The sequence below is a fragment of the Erythrolamprus reginae genome, chromosome 1, assembly GCF_031021105.1.
Source record: "Erythrolamprus reginae isolate rEryReg1 chromosome 1, rEryReg1.hap1, whole genome shotgun sequence".
Lineage (NCBI taxonomy): Eukaryota > Metazoa > Chordata > Lepidosauria > Squamata > Dipsadidae > Erythrolamprus > Erythrolamprus reginae.
In genome coordinates, this window is record NC_091950.1 from 218,612,708 (window position 1) to 218,631,839 (window position 19,132).

Genomic DNA, 19,132 nt, shown 5'->3' on the forward strand with positions numbered 1-19,132 from the left:
CTCTCTCACTCTTTCTCTCTTGTTTTCTTTCTCACGCTCTTTCTCTCTTGTTCTCTCTCTTGCTATCTCTTTCTCCCCCCTTTCTCTCCCTCTCTCTTTCTCACTTTCTCTCTATCTTGCTGTCTGTTGCTCTCACTCACTCTCGTTCTCTCTCCGTTCTTCTCAGCGGTGACGCGCGCACGCCCTGCCTGTCTCACCTTTGCCAAGAGCACTTTCGTCCCAGGCTCTCAGCAAGGGAGTTGCAGGAGAGGCGGGGCTGGCGAAGGTGATATTCAATGTCGGGGGCGCTCGGGCGGTTGCACGCGCTCCCTATCTCCCCGCTAGCCCACTCGGAATATTCAAAATAAGAAAAGCCTTTGCCGGCGAAGGTGCGGGAGGAGTGCGGGAGGAGCTGCGGTGAAAGGCAGGAGGTGGCGGAGGAGCAGAGGGGGCAGATCAGGCGGGCGGTGGGCAGCGCGGAAAGGCCGAGGGGGCCCTGGCGCCGCGGACCGGCTGAAAAACCCCAACGGCCCGGTCCTGGTCCGCGGACCGGCGGTTGGAGACCTCTGTTTTAAATTATTAATTTCTTTTAATAAAAAGGAAAGGATTCTTTCTTTCTTTCCTTCCTTCCTTCCTTATTTATTTATTTATACTTCTATGCCGCCCAGTCCCAAGGGGACTGCCGCTCAGACACTATACTTTTCCGCCCACACCAAAAAAAAATTAGAGGGAACATTGATCACAGATATGGTAAAATAATTGTGTAAACTCAGTTCTAGAAAATTATTGATAGCTTAGTAATACTTTTTCCAATAGCAGCTGAGCTCTGCAAGTGGATCTATAGGACAGGGTAAGCAACTACAGCCCCAGGGTTCCTTCTAAATTAATAAGACCAATCTTCATTTAAATAATGCACATTTTGTGGAATTGTAGCACAATTTTAAACTCTAAACTATTTACAAGTATGTTACAAAAATATACTTATGAAATTACATAATTACTTCTATGTTTCTTATCTCAAATTATAACAGATATTTTCTTAAAATGCCCATATTGTTGTGAGCCGCCCTGAGTCTTCAGAGAGGGGCGGCATACAAATCTAATAAATAACAACAACAACAACAACAACAACAACAACAACAACTACTACTACTACTACTACTACTACTACTATTATTATTATTATTATTATTATTATTATTATTATTATTATTATATATTTTGGCCCAAAATATTTCCACTGAAGTTAGTGGGAACACACTTAGAGATTAGGTAGATTTGGTGTCTTTGCTTCTGCATATAATGAAATATTTAAATGACACATACGTGTAACTACTTTCTTGACAATAGGTGTTGTTCTTTCTTGACCATCCTTAATAACATTAATGCTGTAAATATATTCCACACCAGGAGTTAGGCCAGATATAACAATGCTTCCAGATTCTGAGATGACCTCTCTTGGAGCTTCTCCACCTTGGCTTGGTCTCACCCCTAGCTGTAATAAGAAAAGAATAAACAATCATTTGCTGATAATTATATATTGGTTTCTGCCCAATGTTTGGACAAGAATGATGAGCCTCAAGTTTCTGAGAAACTGGTCAACTTTCAGGCAATTGAGAAATGAATATGGAATTAAAGCTGCCAAAGTAAGAGTTAAGAAAGATATGACAGAAGGGATAAGATATTTTTTTCGTTTTAATATCTGAAAAAACAATTTAATAATTTTACATAGCAGGAATCTAGTAGTTTTCAACCTTACCAATTTTAAGATGTGTGGACCAACTCTCAGAATTTCCCCAGTCAGCATGGTCCACTCCCTCTTCTCCTTAACTTTAACAGAGAAAATCTCTGAGTGTGCACAATTTTGCTATGCAGGGAAGTATGTTACAGTGGTCCCTTGACTTTCACAGGTCCAACTTTTGTGGAAGAGCTATACCACGGGTTTTCAAAAAATATTAATGGAAAAAATATTCCGCGGTTTTTTTGAACACCACAGGTTTTCCCGCGACCGCCTGATGTACTGTGCGTTTTAATTCTCCTCCCCTCCACCAGCCACCCTGCTATAAAAGCTCCTCTTCCACTCCAGCTTCCCAATCCCTCCCCTTTAATTCTCGGAGCATTGGTGCGCTCCACTTGAAGCCGAGCCTTGCAGGCGGACAAGATTTATTTATTTATTTTATTTATTAGATTTGTATGCAAGATCACCCTAACTCATCCTGTTCTGGTTTCTGGTAGAAATTCACCAAGTGCAAATAACTTTTATCAAACACATTATTTCATAAACAAAGAAACTCCATTTTATTCTCTTCTCTTCCGGTTATACACTCATTTCATGCTGGCGTATCTCTCCTGGCTCTGTAATCTCTCTTAATTGCATTCCTTACATTCCTTCTCCTGCTTTGCTAGACAAGATTTATTTCGTAAAAGCATGCTCACTAAAAAACAGCAGACAGACAGTTAATCACACAGAATTTTTGGCTTACTTGGAGAGCGGCATAAAAAATCAACATCCTTTTGTTCAACAACGTTGAAACTCCATCCTTCTTCTTTACTAGTCCCATGCCGTGCCAATTACTTCACTCAATTATTTAACCCATTCATCTCCTTAATATCTTCTTCCAGACCTTTGCTCTCTACGTTTCTGAATTCTTCTGAATTTAGGATTAACCCAGCGTGCCTCTAATTCTCCCTCACTAGATCCTGAACTCATAGCCCCATCCTGTGGCTGGCCTCCCACCTGTTCTACTACCTGTAACCCCGGACTCCCCAGTATTTCATAAACATTATCTGAATCTGAGTCTTCAATATCTTCATCATCCTCCAACTGATCAAGAGTATGTACAACACATCCGAGGGGGGAGGAGCTGAGGGCATTGTTGGGTCAGGGGGCCACGCGCTAATCATGGGGATGGCTTGCATCACAGCCCTCCGGTAGCCTCCGCCCACAACTCAGTGTCACCTCAAGCACCAAAGGGCGCGGCTGCCTCTTTTTCCGCTGCCGTCACTTACAGTCACCTGTCGCCGCCTCTTCTTCCCCCACCCACCTAAGCCGTCTCACTTAGTGGTAGCATCCGACCTCCCAGCTGACTGGCCTGGCTTCGAGTCCTGGCCTGGATTCTTCTTGCCTTGAGCTTCCCCTTCCCCTGCCCTGACCTTGAGCACCAGTGCTGCTGCTGCCACCATGGGAGACGCTGGCAGTGAGCACAGTAAAGCCCCCAGCTTGCCGCTCCATTTCCCCTGTGGGTTCTGGGGATAAGTAAAATCAGGAATGGAAGAGGAAGGGAGAGGAAGGAAGGGAGCGTCTCCACTTCGTGGAAATTTGACTTTTGCAGTGGTCTTGGAACGTATCCCCCACGAAAGTCAAGGCAACACTGTACTAACATTCCTTTTCATCAAGCTGCAAATTGTTCCATAGTGTTAAAGCTTAGAACAAGTTTGTGTCCTCTATTTTTGGTGAAGGGCTATTCTTTATCTTATTTCTTATTTTATCTCTTGTCTTGGAAACTCCAAAATATTATTACAAATCTCTGAAATATCCACAATTACAGTTTTTGGGAGAACCAGTTGGTGTTGTGGCAGGAACAGCTGGAAGTAGTGGAGCTCTGCAGAGATTAATGAAAACCAGCAGGTATCTGCTTGCTGGGAGACCCTATGGGGTCAATGCTGTCCTGGAAGGGTGGTGAAGGAGAGGTGCTTTGTTGACCATGAGGAAACTGCAATTTCCTTGTTAGGGTCAAAGAAAACTCTGCTAAATGGAAGCAGGGACACCAGCCATTTTCGGCAAGTCACAAGGCGTGACAACTAGGACAATAAGATTTGTGTTAGATTGACAGAGCATTGAAACTGGGTGAGACAACATTCAATATTTATTCTAGAGACCTAACCCAAGTAAAGTAATTTTAAAAATAATCTCCAAATATTAAGAAAGCAGCAACTGGTTACATAGAGAAAGAGAAAGATTAAAGACTCAGATATGAAAGAAATATCTAATAGAAACTTTAAAATATTGAAATGCTGGAAAAGATTTAACAATACTTTGAAAAGTTATTATTGGAAGAAACGATCTTTTTTTATTTTTACTTCTACATACGTACACACCCCGGATCAGTTGATAATCTACTGTTGTTTTTCCCACACTATTTAATGGCTTTGGAGAAGGAGAGTCATCTACTGGAGGAAGATTACTGTAGGAAAGTGATAATTGTTTAAGACAGACAAAGAAAAGGAGTGAAAATAAATAACTCCTGGAAGGCCACTTTACCTTGATTCTATTTCAGTGGGCAACTTAGATGTTTGGCAATATCTTGTGAGCTTTTAAAAGATTTTTAAGACAATTTGAATTGCAAATAACTAAAACCCTAATGAAATTGTTTACTGGAAGGTGGATTTGAAAGACTTGAGGGAACCTGATGGGTTATTTGGATTTGGATTACTAATGTTATTTGATAGAACATTCTACGAGGCAAAAGATGAAATGTGATAGAAGGAAAAAACAAAGAAAACATAAATAAGACTTTAAAATATGGATAATTGGGAAGGTGTAAGTTGGAAATTATAAAGATTGTAAATTATCAATTTATAGTTTTTAAGAAATAGAAATTTGGGGGTTTGGAGGAATAATTCTGGGATTGACTAAATTTTATTAATAATTGTCTTCTATGGAGTTTTTAGATATTGGGATATGGAATATTAGAGGTATATTTTTAGTACATTACACTGGTACAAAATGACATAAGAACATAAGAAGAGCCATGCTGAATCAGGCCAAAGACCATCAAGTCCAGCATTCTGTGTCACACAGTGGCCCACCAATTGTACATGGGGATCTTGAGTAGAAAGAGAAGGCAAAACCCTTCCTTTCTCTTGACCCCCAACAAATGGTACTCAAGGGAATCCTGCCTGCCTAAACCAACATAGAGGCGGCACATGGACATCCATTTCAATAACTACCGATACACTTGGTATCCATGAATCTGTCTAATCCTGCCTTAAAGCTATCAAAGCTGACAGCTATCACGACTTCTTCTGGAAGTGAATTCCATAAACCAACGACCCTCTGAATGAAGAAATTTTTCCATCTATTTGCCCTCGCTTTGTTACCTATGAACTTTAGAGTGTGCCCCCTTGTCCTAGTATTGCATGATAGAGAAAAGAATTTTTCTCTATCCACCTTTTCTATTCCATGCATGATTTTATACACTTCTCCTTTGACCCAACAGGAGACAATAAAGTTCTATGAAGAAATGTTAGTGAAGCTTAAAAGTATTTATGAAAATGTGACAAAGAACCATAAGGAGATGATGGGATTGTTCAAAGATAAAGATGTATGTGTAGAAGATCCTCAACAATATCACAAGTCAAACACTTCCCAAGCATCTAGGACTGTGTAATGTATTTTCGTATCATGCACGCAGATTCAAGTACGGTGGCCTTTTGCAACTGACAGATCGTGATTTTGTCAATGTTTAATGTATGATGATGATGATCATTATGCTGATGATTAGGGTTGCCCAGAAGATAATGCACCAATTTTTTTCAGGCTACAGTAATGGTACAAATACGAAAGGAGTGTATGTGTAAATTTTGTGTTTCTTCAGATAGGTAGCGTAGCTGCAGCAGTGTTTCAAAATGGCGTCTGTAAGTGATGCACGTTATAAGCCGCATGTCATCATTGAATTTCTCATTGCGGAGAAAGAAATTGTTGGGAACATTCACAAACATTTGTGTACAGTTTATGGAGAATCTGCATGGATCTGAATGGATACCATTCGTGGAAGACATTTTGAGGATGACGAAGAAGTGATTTGCACAGTGCAGAAATGGCTTCATGACCAGAACATGGAGTAGTACTGACAGGACCATTGTGTCTCGCTGGAGGAAGACCATAGAACAGGATGGAGATTACGTGGAAAAAGGGAGTGTAGAAGAAACATCATTTTTTTGTGTGTGCAAGTTTCATTGTGTTCAATAAATAATTGTTGAAGAAAAAAATGTGGTGTATTACTTTCTGGGTGACCCTCGTATTAACAATGAATATATTGAAATGTACAGCTTTCATGGACTATACATTCAGGGGATTTAGAGATATAAACCCAGGACTGATTAAACTTTAATAATAATTGGTTTTATTAGTCTTTATAAAAAAATTGAGATACTGGAATTATGGTGGAACATTGAGTAACATCTAAAATATTAAATATTAGTGTTTCAGCAGAAGTCAACAAATACATTGTATGAAGAAATGTTATTGGTGTTTAAATATATTTATGGAGAAAAATGATAAAGAATGATAACGGGAGAATGGTATTGTTTAAAGGAAAAGATGTGAATATAGCAGAACCCCAACAAATGGGGAGGATAGAATTTGGAAAACAAAGATTGTGTACATTTAATGTACATGTATTATTACTGTGTAAAAAATATACTGACCTAGTCAACATACTGTCCACAAAATATATTGGTTGTAAAAAGAAAATTACAAATCAAACATATACAACAACAACAAAAACAAAATCAATTACTATTTCATTTTTGTTAAATACTACTGTTAAAAATGTTAACTCTGACTTTTTCAATCTCATTTCATCAAGCAGGTTTTGTTTTCTGTTGATTTTTTTTACTATTTCTTATTTAAACATTGTTTGACAATTTTATCATTTGCAAATTAAAACATTTATTTCTAGAGTAAAATTAATCGTGTTGGCTATCAAAATTCATCAGGACAATAGTAAGCCTGAGATCTTTATGAACTTTATTCTCTTCTCTAACATATTAGAATTTAAATGAATGTATAATTTTTGATCAATATATTGAAAAATAATTGCATGTTGTTAAACAATTACTAGGTAGGTGTAATTATATACTGTAAAGACCCAAAACACTTCCTAAGGTTATCCACAATTGCTGTGAGGAAGCAATTCATGAACAGTAGGGTGGAAACAGAGCAAGCCTAATTTCCTACCTTAAAACCAAGGCTAGGTGCAGGTATCCAGGTAACAACAATGGATGTCTCTGTCACTTCAGTGTTATACGGAGGAACTGAGCCTGAGGATTGCACTGTCAAATCAAATGTAAACCCAGGCTTAGAGATAACAGCTTATATATATGTATTATTTCTTAATAGTCTACTTCCCTACTTAAAAAGCACATCAAAGTGGCTGACAAGATAATTTAAAATTAAACAGAATTAAATTATAACTAAAATTTAAAATCACAGATTTATAAAATATTTATAATCGTACATTAAACATACTAATCATATTAGTCTTGTCAAGTGCAAAAAATTAGAAGACTTCAAAGAATAGTTCAGTCTTTATTGTTGATCTCCAGCTTATAAGAATCTTGTCAGACTGACTTCCTTTACTTATGAAACTGCAACTTCTAAGAAACCTAAGAGTCTGACCTCAAATGCTTCCTTCCCTAATGGACTTTAAGATAGAAGAACCGTTGCACTTACCTGAACGGTCTTCTCGCTGCACTGCAAGGAGAGTCCAATAATGGGTTATTCTTCAGCCTTGCTGGAAGGGACTGAGTTAAAAATTAGCATAAATAACCGGTCCACCCCCTTTGTTACCCTTCCTGTGTCAGTCTTATAATAAAAACGAAGTCATAGTGACCGTAAACCAGTAACTTTTATTAACCAACCGAATATATATAAAAGACCAACACGTAACTAGAAAACTGTGACCCTGGGCCTAATAGCCGGGTGGGTTTGGACTCTCCTTGCAGTGCAGCGAGAAGACCGTTCAGGTAAGTGCAACGGTTCTTCTCCACTTGCACTGCTACGGAGAGTCCAATAATGGGATATACCCAAGGTTAACTAGATAGGGAGGGAGAAGGCTGGACCAGGGGCGCAGAGGCTTGGCATACTTTCTGCAGTACTCTGCGTCCAAAGGCTGCTTCCGTGGAAGCGTAAGAGTCCAAACGGTAATGCTTTATAAATGTATTAGGGGCGGCCCAGGTTGCTGCACGGCAGATGTCATCGATTGGTGCCTGGGTTGCCCAAGCCGCTGAAGTGGCTGCACTCCTCGTTGAGTGTGCCGTGATGCCCTTTGGTAAAGGTGTGGGGCCTGCTTTGTATGCTGTGCAAATGCAGGAACGGATCCAACAACTGATAGTCTTTGAGGATACCCTCGTTCCCATGGTGGCTGGGAAGTAGGATACAAAGAGGGATTCCGTTTTCCGAAAGGTGCTTGTTCGTCTTATGTAAATCTTGATGGCTCGTCGAACATCAAGTTTGTGCCATCTCAATTCTCGTGGATGGACTCCCTGCGTACAGAAATCAGGCAAGATAATGTCCTGAGATCTATGAAACACTGTGTTTATTTTAGGGAGGAAAGTGGGGTCTAACCGTAGGACCACCTTGTTCGTGTGGAAAATACATAAGTCAGGTCTGACTGAAAGGGCAGCCAGTTCGGAGACTCGCCTAGCCGATGTGATTGCTGTCAGAAAGGCGGTCTTGAGTGATAGGAGACGAAGTGGTATGTCTCGCAGAGGTTCAAACGGTGGTTCAGTTAGAGCGTGTAGTACAAGCGGTAAGTCCCATGTCGGGAACCGATGTATTGGTGGAGGACTGATGTTTGCTGCTCCCTTAATGAAATCTCGAATCCATGGATGTTGAGAAATTGGGCGGGAAAAGTCCATTTTAAGTATCGTGGCGATTGCTGCCACCTGTCTGCGGAGCGTGTTGGGTGTCAGTCCCTTATCCAATCCTGCCTGTAGAAATTCCAGAATTTGGATTACTGAGGGAGACTGTGGATCCTGATCGCGGGTTCTGCAGAAGGCGCAATAAGCTCTCCAGGTCGCCTGGTATATCCTGGTCGTGGATGGCCGGCGAGAGGCTTGGATGGTATTGATTACCTTTTCAGGAATCCGTTCCTTCCTTAGTCTCTCCCCCTCAAGTGCCACACGGCAAGATTCCACCATTGTGGATCTGGGTGGTACACTGCTCCCTGTTTCAAGACTACTTTGCGATGTGGTATTCGCCAAGGGGGAGAGATGGAGAGGTCTATCAAGTCCGCAAACCACGGCCGTCTGGGCCAATGTGGGGCTACCAGGAGTATTTCGGCCCGTTCTTGAAGCAGTTTGTTTATCACTCGCGGGATCAAGCACACCGGAGGGAAGGCATAAAGAAGTCCCTCCGGCCATGGGGAGGTCAGGGCGTTGATTCGTTCCGCTCCTGGGGTTGGGAAGCGGGAGAAGAATCTGGGTAACTGGTTGTTCTGATGGGTAGCGAAAAGATCTACCTCCGGTCTCCCGAATCTGTGGGTGATCTCCCTGAATAGGTGTGTCCCCAGGCTCCATTCCGTCGGGTCGATGGTTGCCCGGCTGAGCCAGTCCGCTTGGGTATTGGAGATGCCTGCTATATGCTCCGCTCTCAAGGATGTTAAGCGTTGCTCTGCCCACTTGAAAAGTGTCTGAGACTCTGACATGAGGCGCCCTGATCTTGTGCCCCCCTGGTGGTTGTCTATTTGACTTGCGAAGTGTCTGAGCGCCAGGTGTACCGCCCTGAGCTCTAGATAGTTGATGTTGGGGCACGTGAGTTCCTGGGAACTCCATTGTCCTTGGGCTACTCCCACGTTGGAGTGGGCGCCCCAGCCCCAGAGACTCGCGTCTGTTGTTATAATTACCTCCTGGTGGGGTAGGAAGGAGGACCCCTGAAGTAGGGCTGGCGACTTCCACCAGTGAAGTGAGCGGCGAACGTCCGGTGAGATTGGGATGTGTCTTGAGGAGTGGCTGGTTCGATTCCTTTGGAAGGGAATGAGGAGCCATTGTAGGGGTCTGGCATGGAGCCTGGCCCATGGTACAATGTCTATGCAGGATATGAGCATGCCCAGTACCTGGGACAGAAAAGCCAGTGGTACTGTACGGGAGCGTTGCAACTCCGATATTGCCGTCTTGATTTTGATCTGGCGATCTGGTGAAAGAAAAACCTTGCCGGATAAGGTGTCTATGATGGTGCCCAGATGGGATAGGGATCTGGTCGGAGTCAGGTGACTCTTTTGGTAGTTGACTGAGAAGCCGAGGGACTCCAATGTCCGCATGGCTTCTGACAAGTCCTGTTGGGCCCGAGAGGGGTTGTTGGAGAGTATGAGAACATCGTCCAAATACGCCATCAGGCGTAAAGGGCGTGTACGTAGATGTGCTGTGAGAACATCCATGATTTTTGTGAAGGTCCGAGGGGCGGACGATAGTCCGAAGGGCATGGCCTTGTATTGTAGATGCTGGCTCTCGAAACAAAAACGCAGGTATTTCCTGTGTTTGGGATGCACTGGCACATGCAGGTATGCCTCCTTGAGGTCTATCGATGTCAGCCAGTCTCTCTGACGTATTGCCCTTAGGATTGACCTCAAGGAGTGCATCTTGAATCTGCGGTATTTTATATATATGTTGAGTTGCTTTAAGTTGAGGATGAGGCGACAGCCTCCCGAGGCTTTGGGTACTATGAAAACAATGGAGTAATACCCCTGTCCCTCTTGATGTGCAGGGACCTTCTCGATAGCGCCTATTTCCAAGAGATGGTGAATTTCTTGCAGGAGGAGATTGCGTTTGTGACTGTTGAAAATGACTGGACACTGTAGAAACCTGTTCGGAGGTTGTTGTATAAACTCTATGGTAAGGCCTTGAGCTATTGTACTGAGAACCCAAGTGTCTGAGGAGATAGACTCCCAGGAGGCGGTGAAGTGCTGTAACCGTCCTCCTATTGGAAAAGGTGGGGAGTCATTTGTTTCTTCGGAAACCACCCCTGTTGGAGCCTCTGAAGGCTTTCCTTGATTGTTGGAATTGTTTATTCCTATCTCCAAAGTTACTCCTGTCTGTTCTAAAGGAGGACTGCGCATAGGACCCCTGGGCGTACGACCTTCCACCTTGGGGGTTGGTGGAGGAAGTCTCGGCTCGAAAGGGTTGACGCTTGTAGTAAGGAGTGGTGCGCCTGTCCTGTCGTCTGTAGGTTCGTGGTAAAACCTTCTTCTTATCCTTATCCTCTATGAGGACATTGTCCAGAGATTCTCCAAACAGCTTTGCCCCGTCAAAGGGGGCTGATGCCAGGCGCCATTTAGACTTGGCGTCTGCTTGCCACGTGCGGAGCCAAAGCAATCGGCGAGATGACTGATTTGCTGCTAGGGCACGTGATGAAAAACGTGATGCGGAAAGGGTGGCATCCGCCGAGAACTCCGCCGCCGCCAGCAGTTTGTTTAAATCCTGCCGTAGGCGACCATCCTCTGGTCCCAATTTCGCGATCATTTCTTGAAGCCACAGGACTGAAGCCCTATTAAAAAATGAAGCCGCTGAGGCTGCTTTAAGGGCCCATGCCGTCATCTGGTGAGCTTTCTTGTTCATGCTCTCTGCTCTGCGTTCCTCTGGTTTTAGCCCATCTGCTAGCTCTGATGGGACGAGCGCATTGGACACCAGGGCTGCAATTGGAGCATCTATAGCCGGAAATTCCAGGAGGTTCTCTAGTTCTGGTTCAAAGGCATAAAACCTACGCTCTGAGGCAGTTGGACCCAGAGCTCCAGCCGGGTATTGCCACGGTCGTTTAATATTGTCCAGAAACAGCTTTGGAGCGGGAATAAGATCTGCCTCCCTTTGGATTTCTGTGAGCACCCTGTTGGCAGGTTGAGGAGCAGTTGCTGCTTCTGTGGATTTTTCTGTACCCGGTGTCACTGTCAATTTTGCTTTGTTAAGTAAGACCCGAAAAATTGAGGGTCTGAAAAGACCAGCATAGGTAGGAGGTTCAGGTGGTGCTCCTTCATCATCAGATAGGCCATCATCTGGATCTGAGCCCTGGCCCCTTAGGTCATCCTGAAAGGAGTCATGTGCAGGGGAAGAGGGGGCTGGCGCTGCCCATATATTCCTTTGTGGAGGGGGCGGGCGTGGTGATGGGGGTGGTGGTGTGCTTGATGAGCACTGTTGAACCCCCGCCACGATGCCATGAGAATAAGCGGAGGCAATCATATCCTGCAAAGCAGGAGGTAAACGTTGCCAAGTCTCTGGGGAGGAACGGAGTCCCGCTGCAGTAGGGGTGAATGTGGCTGTTGGCAGTGGTTGTGTAGCCGTGTGCCACGAGGAGGAGGGAGGCCTGTGCATATCAGGGCCTGGTAGGTCCGGTACATGGGAAGTTCCCCCCACTCTGTCTGGTGACCAATCAATATCTGTGGCCAACCCGGTACCCTCTGGGAGTCTCGTGGGGGTAGCGCTGGCCATAGACCCCCTAATCTGACCTTGGCTTGGCTGAGGACCAGGAGTCTGCTTTTATGCCTCTAATTGCTCCTCGAGGGCTTTTATACGTCTCTCTGCTTCCTTCAATGCAGAAGAGGACTGTGAACTCTTTGATTTTGCCTTAGAGGAGTGAGATTTCTCCTTGGTTTTGGTGGCAGGAGGCTCCGCTACTCCCTGTTGAGGGAGATCCGACATCCTGGGAATCTAGGCCTGTCAGGGACTCGGCAGCACGCAATAGAATATTTCTGCGTGTTCGGCACAATGAATTGGCAATAATGGCTGCCTCCAGGCTCGTTCCGCCTTTTCCTGCACTAGGGCAGGATATCCGGGCGTTTTCCCGCTCGGGGGAAATTTGCGGCGTCATAGCCGACTTACAAATGGCGGGCGGAAGTCGTGGGCTGTGGGGAACACCCAATATGGCGGCCTCCTATGTAGCTCGCCATTTTCGCGCCCGCCGAAAATGCCGTTTGTGGCGCCGATTCCGTTCCGCGATCTCCTTCGCTTTCGGCGCCCTTGATTCGGCGGGAGATTTGAATTTCGGCTGCATCTCTGCCGATTCCAGCTGCTGGGCTTCAAAAGTCGCTTTTGCTGGGGTATGGCCGCGCAGGCCGGGGACCCCCCTTTCCTGGCGACTCCGGGTCGTAGGAGCGGTACCCATGCAGGGAAGAGGCTCCGACCTGGGTAGAAACGATGCGGGCTTACTCCGCAGAGCAGGGGCCCAATCCCGCCGAAACCAAGAATCTTCGAGGATCTGAAAGAAAGAAAAGAGAATTCTGTTAAGTACAAGTGCAATACATTTGTATTTATTTATTTTTAAAAACATATTAAATTAAATCTAAACAGTCTAGACTACTAAAGTCATAGGAGAAACTACTCATATGTCCCTTCACTATGACTGAGTTTTTTAGACTGACACAGGAAGGGTAACAAAGGGGGTGGACCGGTTATTTATGCTAATTTTTAACTCAGTCCCTTCCAGCAAGGCTGAAGAATAACCCATTATTGGACTCTCCGTAGCAGTGCAAGTGGAGAATATCTTTTAGCTTTCCTATTACAGCCTCCTCTACTTCAGCTGGTGGTTCCATCATAGTATTTTGATAATTATAGATCATCCATTCCAATACAACATTTTAAATCTAGGAATAAATCTAATATGTACTTTGTTTTAGTTATTTCACATTTGTAAATGGTTTTCAATATTTATTTCAATCCAGTACAGGAAATTGAACTAAACAGTGGCTTAGAAATAAAAAAAAACTTTAAAAAATCTCTGCATAGCCATGTCTACTATATAGCAACTGTGATAAAAATATTTTAAAGTTTCTTCAGGTTTTATTTTGAATATTTGATACCACATATGAATCATAGCCTAGAATGACCTTGGAATATTTTCGTCACCGGGAATATTTAATTTGGAACACATATAAGTCAGAAAACAACCAGTAAAGATTCAGCCAAATCTGATATGAATTAACCTCTCTAAATTGGAAAATGTTTACATCTATCAGCCAAACACAGCTTTTATACAATAGTTAATTCATTGATATAGTGGTTGTTTCTTATTTAGCCATACAGTTGATCAACTGTCTGCAGTTAACTACTAGGGGGTTTACTTAGGTCAATAGAGGGGGGGAAACAGTTTATCAGACATATAAATCCTGACACACATCTGGATGGCAAAAGTAGATTTTCTGAGTTTCTGAAAGGCTGCTATTCATAATAATGTGCCATGGTCAGTTTATTAAGTTAACGGTTATGCAGCAATCTATGTTTTCACTCAAGGCAGTATGAAAATTCAGGAGGGATGTGACCTCAAGTAAGTCATTTAAGTTGTACTTCATTAACCAAAATAACTTCACTGGAAAAATACAATATTTGAACAAATACATTCAAATGATCTTTGTACAATAGGAAAGAAACAACTGTTCCTGGTACAATGGAATTACAGTATAGTCCTTTTTTATGCTTTCCTGATGACTTTTAAGTTTCACCAAATTTGAAATATGTTTTTAATAAGGTACATGATTAAAAGACATGCCATAAAATTTAATATTTTCTTTAACTAAAACTAATAATAGATATTTTACAGGCATATTAGGCAGGAAATGTGCTGAAATTATAGGGTTCCAGAGAAAGACTGATCCATCCCCCCCCCCCTACCCTGGACCTCTTTTTCATTTCATAGGCTGCAGGAGGGAGAGTGCTAACATTAAAACAGGAGTCTCCAAGCCCTGCTTTGTGAACCGGCAGAGGTCCATGAAATGCCACCAGCACAAACAAGCAAAGCCCCAAGTGCGGAATGCAGGCAGCATGCAACACCATGCCCCCGCCAGTCCAGAAAAACCTTTCTCCATGGAACCAGTCCCTGGTGCCCAAAATGAGGGAGCCACTGCCTTAAAGGAAGTCAAATAAGAAATCTGTGGGTTTTTAAAAAGATTTTGCAATTTTATGACTCCCAAGCTAAGTCCTGGGCATTGATAAATTTCCCAAATTAAAAAATCAATTGATGGTACAATGTAAGATTTAATTTGAACACCTTGCTAATGAAATATTAAATGTCCAGTTACGGTCATTTTTTTCTTTATTAAGGTAGTTCTGAGAATCTTTTTGGGAGGCAGCACACAAAGACTACTTCATACTTACATGTTGTGAAGGTTCCCTTTTCTGGATTGCTCTTTTGATTACCCTTGACAGCCACTAGAGACACAGTATAGTCAGAGCCAGGCTGCAAATTCCTCAGCAGATATTTGGTAGCTGATGGCCCAACAGTGTATTGTTTTGGATGACCATCTGCAATAGGCTGCACAGTAAGTTGGTATCCTGCAATACGAGCTTGCGGGGACTTCCATGTGACTAGTGCAGTAGTGGGTGTCTCACTGACAAGCCGCAAATTGGTTGGACCATCAAGTTCTAGAAAGATAAGTCAAAATATTTGTAATAATATAATAAAATATAAGTTTATTATTTATTATATATAGACATCCATCTACCCAAAAAGTTCTAGCTAGTGAACAAGAGATTCTATTAGGCCACAATTAAATTACATACATACTTATTTTATTTTCCTTCATAATTTTCATTTTCAATTAGAATTTACATTATCATCACTACTATCATTACTACTAATACTAGAAACAATTAGTAATACCAATAATAGGAACCTGACATTAGCTTTTTACAATCTCTAAATTATCTACATTGTGTTCATGTCTAGGAAAGTGGGCTCTGGAATAAAATACCCTGCTACTTCATTGCATGACATATGCCATTCAATTTTCAACCTAACACCTACCACAAACAAAAAAAATAACCTCCTCATCTCAATAAGAAAATTACAAACAAGAAAAAAATCTCTCTGGAGGAAAAACAAAAAAGGACAAGTAGCCAACTTCAAAAGCCGTTATAAAAGCATTTGCAATCAAATAAAAGCAGAATGCCTTAACTACTATAGCAAGCAAGAGGAAAATCTCCTACGCACCAAATCTAATAGAGCCTTCTACAACTTTGTCAACAATAAACTCAAAGACTCTACACCTATCCCACCTCTCAAAGGACCCAATAACAAAGAATGCCACTATGATTCATCCAAAGCTAACCTCCTCAACTCTTTCTTTGGCTCTGTCTTTGTTAACAGCAATAATGCATTAATGTTTTCACTTCAATTTTTATTTCATTGTGTTCAGAAATGTTCAAATTAGTATACTAGTGAAAAAAGTATTTTAAAAAAACCATTCTAGTAGCTAGAACCAATCTTTTTTACTCCGGGTCACATATGACCCAGAGGACTCCACATTTTTTTCCCCATTTCATTATGTTCAGAAATGTTCAAATTAGTATGCCAATGCCAAAGATGGTCAAACAAATTCTGATTTGGCAGGCTATTCTATCTATAAATTGAAAAATGTGCACACAGCCGTGGGGGGAGGCCCTTTTTTGAGCAAAATAAACAAATAATTCCTCAACACATTATTCACATTTGTCTTCACTCATAAAGAAATTGTAAACCAACAAACCTGTAACACAACTGCAGGAAACAGAATTGGAACTCAACATCACATTTAAAAAACACAGTAGGAGACCACCTGTTAGAACTCAACAAATATAAATTACCAGGACCAGATGAACTACACCCAAGTCCTAAAGGAACTAGCAGAGGTCATAGCTGAATCACTGTACCACATCTTCCAAAGATCCTGGCTCAGGATCGATTGCAAATGAGCCGACGTGGTCCCCATCTATACAAAAGGCAAAAAAACTGACCCAGGAAACTACAGACCAATCAGCCTTACGTCAATGTATTTAACAACTGTCATCCGGTCTCCAACCTTCCTTCTATGCGGAAGGTTGTTGAGAAGGTGGTGTCCTTCCAGCTCCAATGGTCATTGGAAGAAGCCAATTATCTAGGCCCTCGACAGTCAGGATTCATACCCGGCTACAGCACGGAAACTGCTTTGGTCGCGCTGATGGATGATCTTTGGCGGGCTCGGAATAGGGTTTATCCTCTATCCTGGTGCTCCTTGACCTCTCAGCGGCTTTCGATACCATTGACCATGGTAGTATCCTTCTGCACCGACTGGAGGGGTTGGGAGTGGGAGGCACCATTTTACAGTGGTTCTCCTCCTACCTCTCTGGTCGGCCACAGTCAGTTTTAGTGGGGGTCAGAGGTTGACTCCTATGTCCCTCCCTTGTGGGGTTCCTCAGGGGTCAGTAATCTTGCCCCTGCTGTTTAATATCTACATGAAACTGCTGGGTGAGATCATCCAAGGGCACGGGGTGAGTTACCATCATTATGCTGATAATACTCAGCTATACATCTCCACCCTGTGTCCACTCAGTGAAGCAGTGGAAGTAAAAAATAAATAAAAGGAGACAGGCGGCCACGGGCTGCTTTGGCGGAAGACAGTAGGGCGGGGCCAGAAGTGTTGGGGTTCGGGTTCGGCGAACTTACCCGAACTCCGCCGCCAAGTTCGGCTGAACCTGCCAAACCCGAACTTCATTGGGTTCGCCCAACACTATCTGTTACCACTCATTACTTTCCTGGAGTTTTCAGTCCATCTTCTAGACTTGTGCAAATTATAAAAACAAAAAAAGGGCCTTGATAGAACTACTTAAATGCTGGAAATGCATGGAAGTTCATCCCCGTCTGCTTGCTGACTACTTTAGGAAAACATTGCTGAGGGGAAGACTTGGGCTACAGGATAGTGGACCTCTAATAATAAAGCCAATGGATTCATCCTACTAAATTCTTTATTACAGGATTTGTGAAATGATGGACTTTCTGACAGGAGGAATTTGTGGAAAATCTATACACTGAATTAGAGAAAACAAACTTACTTGTTGTTTGTTCTCCAGTTAATGGTTCACTCTCCGTATTTTGTCCTATAGTGTAGATCTTGAAAAGGTACGTTGTTCCAGGCAAAAGTTCTGTGACCTCAGCAAATGTATATCTTGTATTGGGTAATCTCTGACCATGTTCCCCAGGGCGGTTAATTGGAATAACCTCTACACGATAGCCAATTACTGCACTATCAGGGGGGCTCCACATGATGGTGATTTTGTCACTGGCAACTTCCAGAAATTGAAGGTGCTGGGGAGGGTGAATCTCATCTAGCCAAATAGATGTACAAAATAAAACATTTAATGAATGGTAATAAATGGTAAGAAAGACTTGGACAATGTATCATTACAACTACTACCCTCTTCCTTCTGTCCTACTTCGAAATTAATCTCTCAGCAAAAACTGCTGTTGATTCTTTTTTCAATGTCCCTTGAAATCCCATAGAGACAGTCAATAGCTTTCTATCTTGCCATGATATTATCATCACTGAGCAGACAGTAATATGAAAATAAAACAGTGGAAAATTTAAATGTGGTTGCAGTGTTCCTTTATACAGCTTGGCTACCAGATAAAAATTAAAAGCAAATACAGTGGTACCTTGACATATGAACCCGGGGTTCGGATTTTTTTTTGCCTCTTCTTACGAACTTTTTTCGCCTTACGAACCCCCCGCCGCCGCTGGGATGCCCCACCTCTGGACTTCCGTTGCAAGCGAAGCACCTGTTTTTGCGATCCTGGGATTCCCCTGAGGCACCCCTCCATGGGAAACCCCACCTCCGGACTTCCGCATATTTGCAATGCTGTAGGGAAATCCCAGGAGGGGAATCCCAGGATCACAAAAACGGGTGCTCCATTGGCGACGGAAGTCCAGAAGTGGGGTTTCCCAGCGAGGGAAGCCTCAGCGAAATCGCACCATCGCAAAAACACAGAAGTCCTCGAAACCCCACCTCCGGACTTCTGTGTTTTTGCGATGGTGCGATTTCGCTGAGGCTTCCCTCACTGAGAAACCCCACCTCCGGACTTCTGTTGCCAGCGAAGCGCCCATTTTTGCGCTGATGGGATTCCCCTGAGGCTCCCCTCCATGGGAAACCCCACCTCCTGACTTCGGCATTTTTGCGATGCTGTAGGGAAATCCCAGGAGGGGAATCCCAGGATTGCAAAAACGGGCACTCCGCTGGCAACGGAAGTCCGGAGGTGGGGTTTCGAGGACTTCCATGTTTTTGCGATGGTGCGATTTTGCTGAGGCTTGAAAATGGGCGCTTTGGCTTGAAAAGGGGGTAAATTTTGGGTTTGCACGCATTAATCGGTTTTCCATTGATTCCTATGGAAAACATTGTTTCTTCTTACGAACCTTTCACCTTAAGAACCTCCTCCCAGAACCAATTAAGTTCGTAAGAAAGGTATCACTGTATATCTCATTGTTAGAATCACTTAATTAGAAAAGCAAACAATTGGTATATCAAAAATAGAAATTATTTTTTAAAAAGCTATTCAATTTTAATTTTTGAAAATCAGTTTGTTTTAGTGGTAAGGCACAGGCTACAAACAGAAGATTGTGAGTTCTAATCCCACCTTAGGGATGAAAATTGGCTGGCTGGG

General features: G+C 42.9%; 1 protein-coding gene across 5 annotated transcripts in view; it reads right to left on the reverse strand.

Moving 5' to 3' along the window:
* FN1 (fibronectin 1) overlaps positions 1 to 19,132 on the reverse strand; it is a 175,640-nt gene that overhangs the window by 78,820 nt on the left and 77,688 nt on the right. For all 5 annotated transcript variants that reach the window (XM_070732223.1, XM_070732226.1, XM_070732225.1 and 2 more), the window contains exons 20-23: positions 17,530 to 17,802; positions 14,839 to 15,105; positions 6,941 to 7,035; positions 1,306 to 1,474 (exon numbers count right to left, since the gene is read on the reverse strand). In XM_070732223.1, the coding sequence (XP_070588324.1) occupies positions 1,306 to 1,474; positions 6,941 to 7,035; positions 14,839 to 15,105; positions 17,530 to 17,802 (804 nt within the window). The remainder of the gene's footprint in view (positions 1 to 1,305; positions 1,475 to 6,940; positions 7,036 to 14,838; positions 15,106 to 17,529; positions 17,803 to 19,132) is intronic.